The 12111-nt window shown below is 40.4% G+C and overlaps 1 protein-coding gene across 1 annotated transcript in view; it reads left to right on the top strand.

The window, feature by feature from the left end:
• Positions 1–12111, top strand: part of BTBD8 (BTB domain containing 8) — a 40716-nt gene that overhangs the window by 3829 nt on the left and 24776 nt on the right. Inside the window, exons 3-4 of the mRNA XM_063136417.1 lie at positions 8492–8775; positions 10248–10365. Of these exons, the coding sequence (XP_062992487.1) occupies positions 8492–8775; positions 10248–10365 (402 nt within the window). The remainder of the gene's footprint in view (positions 1–8491; positions 8776–10247; positions 10366–12111) is intronic.

Below are 12111 nucleotides of genomic sequence, written 5' to 3'. Positions count from 1 at the left end.
GAAAAAGCCTGCCATACGACAGGTGTATTTATTTTGTTAGGACTTCTTTGAATACAATATTTTTGGTATACACTTTTCTAAGATTTTGAACCAACTTCCCCTGTTATTTCCCATCAATAATTTTTCACTTTATGTCCTCAGACCGTCGGACTCTGGACATTGCCACAACGTTAAAGTAAAAGCCTTGCTAACATTTTTATAACTGGTGAGGAGGTTAGCCTTTATCAAATTTACCCTCATGAGACGAATTACTTACTGAGAGTGGGTTTTGGCCCGTCTGCTAGGCCGGAAGGTCCTAGGAGTTATTTTTCTGGAACTTCCCTAGAATGCCGCAGTTCCGAGAAACGTCGCTAGAAGCTGCCAAAGGGCAAAACTATAACTGGTGAGGAGGAGTACTCTGGCATTTTATTATTATAGATACAGGTGCTCCCTTTGAGATACTGCTGAACATTTTACTAACGTTGTTTGCCAGGATCAAGAAGTGGGCTTGGTTCAGCCTTGTAAATAAGCCCTCAGATGTTACTAGCCTGTTGGGTGTGGCAGAGAAGGGACAGAGCTCCTTCCAGCATCCAGAGGTGCTACCAGGTTTGAGGGATCCCAGTCAAGGTGTGTTCCTGGAGGACCCTTCTCTCTGCGCCAACCTTTCCCTGCCAACCTGTTAATCCTTTTTTTTAATCTTGTGGGGAGCAGCTTGGCTTGGCTTAGCTCTTCTCATCTTCCCAGCGCACAGCTAAACGGAAGTGTTGTGGCAACTGGCCAGTTGTGTTTGCAGCCCCATAGTGCACCATTTTAAATGAAAGGATTTTTCTCTTTGCTAATGTTGAGTTGCAGTGAATTGAACCAACCATATACTGCTTTGTAGGTGTGCAACCAATGAAGGAACTGGAGCAGTGAAGGGGGCAGATTTTCACTGCTGCGCTATCCTCATTGCCCATGTCCTGCCAAAGGCAGCATCTGATTGGTACAGCTTACTCCTACTCAAAATTAGCAAAGAAAAAGAACCCTTTAATTTAAAATGTCATGCCAGGGCTGCAGCCTTAACCATCCAGTTACTGCGGCACTTGCTTTTAGCAGCAGGTTGGCAGAATGAGGAGCTGCCTTTTTGGGGGATTGTTTGGGGGGCCTACAAGGCCTAAGTCTGGTGGTCTGGCCCTGGTGGTGCTACAGCCAGCAGGCACTGCATTTCTACGCTGGGTATGGAGGAGGGGGGCTTCTCTCTTCTGGCCACTCACTTGCTTTTTGTGCTGTGGCCCACAGGAGCGACAGAGCCTGCATGTAATTTCATGTGCCTAGCTGTGTGCAGAACCATGCCACCTATGGGTTACCAGACTAGTACTTAGAGCATTTTCAGTTTTTTTCATCCTTCCCTTCAGGGATGCTGGCCCTCTCCAAAGGATGCACTAGTCTGTTCTTGTGGCCCAGAACCATTTGCTACATGAAATGCATGAGAAGCAGGACTAATCCTTTATTGCCCTTGTTTGGTTGATAAGAGTTGCTTCTGTTGACAGTTTGTTTCACAAAGGTTAAATGAATTGGCCACTGAAAGCATGTGGTATGTGAAAAACTGCATATTAGACGTTCCCTTTGTAATGTAAGAGTGAGCAGCATATTGCCTAATTAAATGTGATTTTTCAGGCCTGCAGGGTAAAGGTTATATTAATTCAGACTTTTCTTTTTAAATAAAAGTAGAATGTCTATTCCAAGAGATTCCCTGGGAATAATACCATTTTTTATTATTAGAGGATTTAAAAACCCATCCTTAGACTGGTTGAAATAGCTAGCTGTCTATATCAGTTTTATATTAGCTTTATAGGCCAGAGGTAGATAGGAGGAATTGGATGACTGCTATTTCTTAATATAATGTCAGGATGGTGAATTTTAATTGTAAGCACCCTACTGTAACCTCTCCCTGTCTTCCAATATTTTGGTCTTCCTGTTTCCTGCCCCCCCCCCTTTTTTTGGTCTTGTAACCTTGACAATGTTCTGATTTGTTCGTCAGACCTGTATAAATTCAATTGTGAACTTCAATGGCCGTGCCACAAATTGAAAAGCAGAAATACTGTTCTCACTATGCCTACAGCTTGAAAAGCAAAGATTTTTGTCAATTCCAATTAGCAACTACATAATCAAATTAATTAGAGCAATGCAGGAAGCTTTTGGAAAAAAGCATAGTGGCACTTTTATGTCTCAAAGCTGATGATGGCGGTGAATGTTAAAATATCCCCATTTTCTGAAATAAAAGTATGCAAAAGCTCTTCTAGGACCTTATATAAGGAAAAGCAGTGGGTTTACAGATTATCATTCAAATTTAGCATTCTAATATGTAGCAAACAAGCTTATTTATCACTAAAAGGAATGTCTTGTGAATCTGTCTCCTTTCAGCTGGATACAAATTAATTTCAGCATATGTTCCATCGGTCCCAGTTTATCAGTAGCGTGTACACTGTTGATTTTTCACCACTTAGATAAGTATTTTTACTGTGATTATTTGCAACTAGTTTTGTTCAGGTCCTCGGTCCTAAAGGCGCAATCCTATGCATGTTTAGACAGAAAAAGAGTCCTACAGCTCCCACAATTCCCAGCTGGCTGCGGAATGCTGGGAGTTGTAGGACTTTTTTCTCTCTGAACATGCATAGGATTGTGCCCTAAGTCTCGTCTCTTAGGAGTGCTCCTACCTGGCGGGCCAGAGATCCAAAGGCAGACGAGTTGCCATATCCAAAGTTCTGCCAGGTTCGTGCTGGAGGGTAGAAGGACGGGAGGAGCAGCATTTCTCTCCCTTTCTGTTCTTTGTTGTTGCTTTTATGATTTCCCTCCCAGAGCAACCGATGGGAGGGAAGTCATGTACATCATCTCCAGGTAAGGCTGCTGCAGATGTCTCTAAGGGGGCATCTGAGAGCAGATCTTCTCCTCTAAGGGGAAAAAGATCTTTTACAGAGCTGGAACTGAATCCTGGCTTGCAATCCATTGTACACTTCACAATACAATTACACCCAGCCCCCAGCCCCCCAAAACCCAACCCTAGAGGAACTACTGTATTGTTTACAAGAGAAGACTAATAACACGTGGTTATGGCAGTCCTGGAAATGTTCACAGAAGTTACTAATCCGTAAACAAAATTATTACTAGCTTGGCTTTACTACGCTTGCCAGTTGTGGCCTAAAATAACCAGCTTTTGTAAAAGTTCCTTATGTGCTCACTAGAGGAGATTCTCACTAGACTTGGCTGTTCACAAGTCTGGGGTGTGATCCTTAAGTACACTATGATGTTAACCAGTAATTTTACTGTAGGAAATGTCACAGTGTTTAAAGTATATTGTCAACTGGTTTTTCCTGGAATTGTTTCCAGTCTACTGTATTGAATTTACTTCTGTGACTTTTAGCACTTATGGTACAAGAATAATTGAGTTGTCTTATCTGTATCCGGTGAAATGAAACCAAAATCTATGAGCGAAGTAAGGATTTTTATCAGTGTCAGCAGCTATTGGAGGTGGTATTCCTATTCCTGCATTTATAAATTTTATTTTGTAAGTCTCTTGTCTCATCTCTGTGCCATCCATTTAAAAGGTTGCGATCAAGCGTTTTTTTCTGATGTACTTCTTTTAATTTCTATTGTAAGCAGCCATTTCATTCTATTTAATTTTTTCCCCAATTCTTCAGATGTTCAGTAGAGTAAAATCCATTCCAGATTTATCATTTTAAGAGAACCAGTTGAAGCCTCATTAGCTATATGTGTGGCTCTGTACCCAAGCCTCAAGTCATCTTCTTTCTTTGATTCTCCCATTGGCTCTTTATACTGGTGTTGTAAGTTTGTTATAAATATAAATATTTGTCTGGACTTCCAGTTATCTGAATGTTTTTGGTTATCTCTACAAGGTATTTAAATAAATTTATTTATTTATTACATTTTTATACCACCCAATCGCTGAAGCGCTCTGGGTGGTTCACAAAAATGACATTTTTGTTTATGTGCACAGTGCAGACTCCATCCAACTCTGCCACTGTGGCTAAGTATCTCCCACCAGTAAGGGCATGAGGGCCCCTCTTCCCCTCAGCTGCTGCCCTTCTTACTCTCTTACTCCCATTGCATCACTTCACCAGCCAGTTGCTCAAACTGAGAATTTTTTTGGACCAGGCTTTCTAACCCGCTACTTCTGCATCCAGATTCTTTACAAGATTAAGATTGGATCTCTACACACACGGTCCCCCCCTCTTTCTTGCCTTTTGGTACATTCTGCTACATCATCTCTAGGTGATGCTGTGGTATTGTGGAATAAAGGGGAATGACGAAACTCAGGGAGGATTAGATTTACATCAATTTGATTTAAATCATTATTTAAATAATGATTTAAATCACTACTCAGAAAGACTCGATTTATTCATGTGACTCTCCCCCGCCCCCCCAAAATGCACTCTTCCTTGCTATATTTTACACAACGTAGAGTTACCAAAGCCTCATTCTTGCTGGTATAATCTTAATATTTGCAACCAGATGAAGGTTTCATTTTTAGGATAGCAACTTTTCAGATTAGTTTTACATATATATATATATATATATATATATATATATATATATATATTACTAATTTGGTTATACTATTAGAAACGCATCATAGATAGTTCACCTCACAATAATTTAATAATTATCTATCTCCAGTTTAATAGGTTAATCATTCATATTTGGACAACTTTTCTGCTGTACATCATTGGAAGGAGAAAAATAATCTTACAGAAACCTCTGGAACAGCATGACATTGTGAATGGATTACTGGAATTCATTTACCAAAAAATTTAAACAGCCTCATGCTACATAATTAAAAACTAATCCTTATTTCATGATGAATAACCTTTGGACTATAATGTATCTTAAATAGAAAACTATCTTTAGATAGATTTTCCTCAAAAGCATTTTACTAAAAAAAAATCCAATTTAAATAAAAAAAATCAATTTAAATATATATTTTTTTAAAAAAGCATTGATTTTTATCCACCCTGACGAAACTACACTGGTGGAGAGTTGCACTGTGTTTTGTAAATCCAAACAAACTGCATTTTCCCTGCCCTAAAAATATCCAGGAATGGGGTTGGAAAGCACAGGAGAGATACTAGAGTATCCATAAACTACCATGGAGTGTACATAATAAAAGCCTCGTCTAGAAAAGTTCCAAGAAGCCAGGAAAGGGTTGGCAGCTTAGAGAATCAAGTGGAACCCTATTGGTCCATTGTGTCACTTGACCCTTGCTGCACTGGTAGCTGTAATACTGCCTATTATTAACAAGAGGCTCATTTTGGAAAGTAGCCATTTCACGCTCAGAAAAACTTGAGAAAATGTCCCTTTTTAAATCTATATTTTAGGCTGACTCCTTATTAAAACAGCAAGTATACCCAATTTTAAAAAAAGTGGTAGGTCTTCTGCAGGTTTCCTGCATCCGTCGGTGTTGTCAGGAATTGGTCTTCTCTAAGAGTGTAGCTGGCATGGGGTCGTTCCCACAACAGCACCGTATGTTGCTTTTGATGTTCTTCAGTTGTGATGATATCTAGTGCTGCCTCCTGTGGCTAGGTCAGTACAGCAGGGAATGTTGTAGCATTTGGGGGGCCAAGTAGAGAGCTGCATAAATATCAAATATTAATGAAGTCAATTATGATAAATTGAAATATGCAAAGAACTCTCTAGAAGAAATAAAAGCTCCGAGTTGCATGCAAATGCAGCCTACAGTTGGAACATGAGTAGACAGCTTTCTTCATTTCTTTTTTTGGTCCTGTATTTCTGCTCTTCCTCTGTCCTTTTTATATAGACACTCTAACGTCCCCTCTCTAGCAACATGACTGATAATGATCAGCTTGTTCACCACTGTGGAAATCATAGCTTTAATGTATATGCTTTATGCTATTTTTGTTGTCATTATTTTACAAATGTCTATACTGCTCCTTCATCCCTAAGAATTCCCTGGGGGTGTACATGAAATTATATTCTGTTACTGTGCTGTATGTCCATTGTAATGGCTAAACCAAAAAGAGAGAGGCCTGAGAGAAAGCTCATGACTTGAATAGCTTCATTTCTCCCTTTGATCCACAACAGAGACATGCAGAATACCTCTTTCACTTGTGTACTCAAGAAATTCAAGGATCAGCTATCTTGGATATATTAGAAGATCCATAAGAGGAGCTGTGCTGGATCAGAAGATTTAGCCCAGCTTCTTGCTTCCTGTAGTGGCCAACCAGATGCATCTGTGATGCCCACAGACAAGACATTAAGGCAGTAGCCCTCTTCCAGTGTTGTTCCCCGGTAACTGATATTCAGTGGCACCATTTGTTTTGTCTTTGAATGCACATTGACTTGGGCAACCTGGACATGTTCTGCTCTAGGCGCTATGTCAGAGAACCATTCCTAAATCTGTACGTTCCTTGAGTTTTCAGGTGACGGTGTAGGATTTCTGCTTCGATTGTTATTTCCTTGGAAATATTCTGTAGAACATCTTATTTCAAGGCCCCATTCAAGTGGGATATTCTATGCTTTGATTTTAGCAAATGGTTGTATGTATTTGAAATAGCTACATACACAATGTCCATGGGTAGAGCAAAAAGCGGGGTCGGCCCTGCTTCTCCAAACCTCTCCCTGTCTTCCCAGATCAAACATGCAGAGGAGCTAAGGTGCGCTCTTCCTCTCTCCTTCACCCCAAAGTATTCAGGATATGGGGGAGGGGGAGAAATCTTGAACACAGGTGGGGAAAAGGTTTTGGAGTGCAGTTTGAGAAACTTATTTCCCCCTTCCCCATAACCCTAGAGCTGCCTGCCCTTCCCCAAACTGCTGTCTGTGGGCCTGTTCAGAAGACACCTTAAGCCCTGCTGGTTAAGGCTTTTGGTTAAGCAGCAGGGTTTAAGGTGTTTAAAGCGATGCATTTTGCTAAACTCTGCTCACTCACTAACCATAGGCGGACTGTCTGCAGCAGGGTTAGCGGCTCTAACTGTGGCTTAAAGTGTTTGTGCAACAGAACTGCTTGTGGTTAGTGTTAACCCCAGAGAACCACAGTTTCGCTAACCACAAAGCCTGAAGGACCTGTTCAGACGTTAGCATGCTTCCCAATTTTGTTCAAACTAATGTGACGAAGTTGAGAACTGTTTTTTATATATGAAAATGGCTGACTTTCTCCTTTACCATGTAAGCCAAAGTCAATCCTTGTTTATTGTGGTGTTTGAGAGTCTGTCAACCCCACAAAAGATTATCAAGATTTTAGCAGTCCAGTCAGCATACTCCCCTAAAGGGAAGAAGAATTTTGCATCCGTAATTTAGATGACTGTCTGATAACAGAGTGTTATAGCTTCCAGGCAGGCATTTCAACCCAAAGTCTATCTTGTAGTTTTCTGAAATTATTATGAATTGACTAATAAACACAGACAAGTTTCATCTGATTGCAGCACACAGTTTAGAATGTCTGTCTGGAGGTCATTTTAGAACAGATTTAGACAAGAGTGTTGTGCCTTAAAGGGGAATGCATACCCTTTTAACACTCCATAAATTCATGCCTATCATCAAGCAAGTGTTTCTAGGAATTAACTTTCTGGATGTTTTCCTCAAGAAAGTAACCAGAGTTATTTAGCTACTGAGAGGAAATATTGTTTTGGATTTAATTTTAAAAGTATTCTCTCTGACTTTATTGAACATAGAAGGTTGTACACTATTTCTAACTGATAAAACTATCTTTCTCACTGGCACCAGTAAATTATCATTTTTGCAAGTAGTCCAAGAAGTGATCCTGAGTGTTGATCATTCTGTGTTTGCATCTTCTGATCGTATCTTGTTTTATGTTTCTTCCCTTGGATCTGTATCTCATGTATATTATCTTTCCTTAGATGTATTCTTTGGGAAAATGTCCAGAAAACTATTTCCTAGAAAGGCTTGCTTGGTGATTATGGCTATGGCCAGACTGCTGACTAGGACCAGTTACAAGGAGCATGTGAATCCCCTTACAACAGCTTTACTGGCTACCAGTCTGTTTATGGTTATGACTTATACAGCCCTGTATGATTTGGGACAAGGCTGCCGGCAAAACTGCATTCTCCCTTATGAGCCTGCCCAGGTTTTAAGATATTCAGAGGAGGACCTTCTCTTGGTCCTGCCACCATCAGAGGCATGCTTGATGGGGACTTGAGAGAGGGCCTTCTCAGTGACTGCTCCCAGACTTTGGTACCCCCTACTGAGGGAGGCAAGTTGATCCCCTCTCAGTTGTCCTGCTCCCTAAGATTTTTTCTTTACAGCCTTTGGCATATAAGCTGGTCTGTTGGGTTAGATGCTGATTTTATTCCTTTATTCTTGTGCGATTAATCTATTGTTTTAGGTTTTTATTTAAAATTTTGGCTTCTTCTGTTGTTAGCCACTTTGAGCACCATTTCCTGGTAGAAAGATGAGGTATACATCAAATAAGGCCCTCAGAGGTTAATAGGACTTACTCCCAAGTAACTGTGTATGAAATTGCAGCCTGACTCTTTCTTCCTAGGGTTGTCTATTCATCTGACAGAAACATAAAAGAGGCTGAGCAAGAGGTTCTCAAGAAGAAACTATCAAAGCCTAGATTAACAAAGGAAGATGAAAGTCTTCAAGTCAGCCATCTACAGAATGGCCAAATATCAGCCGCACAGTGCCTGGAAAATCATGAAAGGCCACCTGGCTATCAGTATTCCTCAAACGGAGCTGTAGAAACAGAAACTGCTACTGCTGCTTTTATTGCAAATGAAATTCCTGAAGAAGCTGTTGATGCTAAAGGCAATGTAACTGTGTCAGGTGAGGTTAAAACAGTGGTGTTTCGATTTTCCTTTGTTACCTAAATGCCAGTGTGGGTTTGTTAACCGTCTCAAATGAGGTTTGCAGTTACTCCACAAGCAATGTCACGATTAATAATTCTTGACGGGAGCTCGGCTGCTGAGTAAATGAGCCTTGCCTCAGTCAGACAGTACTGTAGGGATAGAGAGAGGCATCAATCCTTACACCTGCCTATTGAGTAAGAGTAGAGCTGCTCTATGTGTCGAGAAGTGATGCATTCTGCTTCAGTTCTTGACTTCCCACTGTAGTGCGTTGCATGAGTGGCAGAAATACGTGTCCTGTAAGAGTTAGGGAAATTGTTGTATTAACTAGCAAACAGGCCAGGCTTTGCATGGGATGAAATAGCCTGTAGTTTGATACAGCGAAGCCTTCCAGCAAACTTACACAGCTGTCAGAGTTCAGCACATTGTGCCTTCCCTGTCTGAGTGAGCCATGCCCACTGGCACCCCTAAATGTGATTCCTGCCATGGTGTACCCCTAAAAACCCCTAAGGGAGGAGTCTGTCCACTCCATTCCTTTGAGGGGCAGCTGCCCCACAGCATGGGGAGGAGGCAGGTGTATAATTCTGTCTCTTGGCCCGCTAATCTTCCCTGGCTTCAAACTGTATTGGCTGCTAAACTGTGCTGGTTAGGGAAGTCTGTCCCTAGTGCCTGAAGGTGTTACTGCAGGTGTCAGCTACATAGATGCATTTAAATTAATTAAACTTAATGCAATTAAAAACAATAACTCCAAGGTATGCCCCGAGGGGGACCCTTAGTATGCATGCCAAATTTTAGGTATCTAGGTTTCACAGTCTTTGCGCTATAGCGTAGACAGACAGAGACATCACCTTTTATTATTATAGATGTGAAGTATTTTTACCCTGATCTTCAGCTGCAAAGGCCCCCGGAGAGACTTTCATAATATTTACAAAGACAATAACAAACACATGTTCACTGTCTAAAAGACACAATACACCAGCAAAAGGGGACTGGGAGGGAAGTGGGAATCTGTAATGTACCATTGTATGCCACATGGCTCTCTCCAGCTGTATTGGTTACTAGGTGTTTCATATGATGCTTTTGCATCTCTGAATTGTAGGAATCGCCCCATTGATGCTGGAAAGCTGTATGTAAGGACCCAATCAATGAAATGCTGATGTTGATGCGTTCCAGCTATCATAAATTAGAACTCTTCATTTCATAGGAACTAAAATATAATGGCCTTGCCTTTATTGGTTGCAAGACACAGAACACACACACACAATATTTATAGGCAACTGAATCTATGTTTATACTGAATCAGATCATTGACGTTAGCAAGGATTGAATCTGATATCATACTTATGGACAGCGTGTTCCCTGTCACTGAATTATGGCCCTCTTAAATACAAAAGTGATGTATAAATATACAACTTCTGCAATAATAAAAAAAATTCTTTTGTCTTTCTCTAGTTGATTCTGAAATAGAAACTGCATCTAACTTAGGAAAAGATCTGTTGATGATCTACAAGAAGTCTTGGTTTTCTGATATTAATATTTGGATTGATGGGAAACCATTTAAAGTGCACAGGTATTTTGAGAGACAATAGGATTCTTTAAAGGAACAGTTTTTCGGGTTTTTGCTGAAGGAACAAAACTTGGAAATATTGATAAACTCTCAAATATTCATTTGTACTAGTCTCTTATCTATGTTGCATCTGGTTGAAGCTGAGGGGAATATTTTATCTCCCTCCATAAAGTGACCTAGTTATCACATTTGTGGATGATGGAGTGTGTGTGTGGTGGAGGGGTGTTAATGTGTTGCCTGTATCTACTGCTGTGTGTAAGAAGTGCCATGTGAAATTTAAATCCTATTCAAATCTTGCTGGCTGCATGTGGCCTCTTGCATAACACACATCCCACTGATCTATGATAGAGATGAAAGCTCTCTGCTTTTAAAGGGGAAGAAAGTTGGGAGAAATCAAGTGAAGTTTTTTACTGACAGAAGTACAAGGAGGGATGATTCCCCTTCCCTTCCTACGGCCCACCACTTGCTCTCAAAATCTGCTCTTGAGTGTTGGTCAGTCCCTTCTGAGCTGCCTGCTATGGGCTACATTCTGAAATGCTGCTCAGTTCCTAGGTCTTCTTTCATAGCATGAAAATGAAAATATACTTTCTCTAATTGATAAGAGAACAGAAAACAATAGAAGAAATATTCCAAATGTGCAAATCTATCTACAGAGATTCTCGTTATTCTTACCTGAAACACCTAAGACATACAGCAGCTCGTTGCAGGAATAGGGAGGAAAAAGCCAAAGCAAAGAAAGAACATTGTATCAGAATGTTGAGTGCTAGATGCTACATTTATAAAACCCAGAGAAATAATGTGAGATAATTGATGGCAGTTTCCTAAACTAAGGAAAGAATTGCGTTGTTAGGGATGAAAGGAAAGTGTTTAAATAGCTCTTGGGAAGTCAAATGAAGCTGGTTAGGTGCCTTCAGCATTAATGTTACATCAAACACGTTTTTGGACTTTGCTCTCATAGAATCATAGAATAGTAGAGTTGGAAGGGGCCTATAAAGCCATCGAGACCAACCCCCTGCTCAATGCAGGAATCCACCTTAAAGCATACCCAACAGATAGTTGTCCAGTTTTGAGTGAAGGCTGCTTTAGGATGCAAGCCCTAATAGCTGTTCACACATTATATGACCATTTAGTACTGAGCAAGATTCGTCATCCTTGATCTTGGGTTAGAGAAGAGCAAATCTGACGCTAGGTGAAAACTGCCGGATTTCCGTTGTGTTTTGAGCTTGAAAATGCTTTTGTTTTCAGAGGAAAGCTGAGTGGGGTGGGGGAGAAAATACAGCTATATAGCCCATCTCAGAAACTCTTTGTCTTTAAAAGGCATTCTTTTACCAGAATAAACCATACTGGAAAGTCTGCAGTAAGATTGTAGCATATTACTAGCTGAATTACTATAAAACTGCAGATATGCCCTCAAAAGAGTATTTCCTTGTTTAGCAGGAAGATGAAAGATCTGTAACGGGAATGATAGCATTGCTGTATGTTCAAAGTGAAAGAAATCCCAGGTGCCTAGGAATCCGATAATTCCTCCCCCCCCACCAATGTTGTGGATAATGAAAACGAATTGTGGATTAGCTGTTAACTGGAGGCATTTCAAGATGGTAGCAGTTTTCCCCATTCTGTGACAAATTGGATTAAATTGCCAGACATATTGGGAGGAATAAGTATGCAGTGAGCAGACATACATTAGTATGTAAAAGGCAAAGGATTTCAACCTTTTTCTAACAGCTTTCCTAAAATAAATATTTGTAT

Source organism: Elgaria multicarinata, chromosome 1 (genome assembly GCF_023053635.1).
Source record: "Elgaria multicarinata webbii isolate HBS135686 ecotype San Diego chromosome 1, rElgMul1.1.pri, whole genome shotgun sequence".
Lineage (NCBI taxonomy): Eukaryota > Metazoa > Chordata > Lepidosauria > Squamata > Anguidae > Elgaria > Elgaria multicarinata.
The sequence above is the reverse complement of the archived record's forward strand: the minus strand, read 5'-3'. Positions and strand labels throughout refer to the sequence as shown.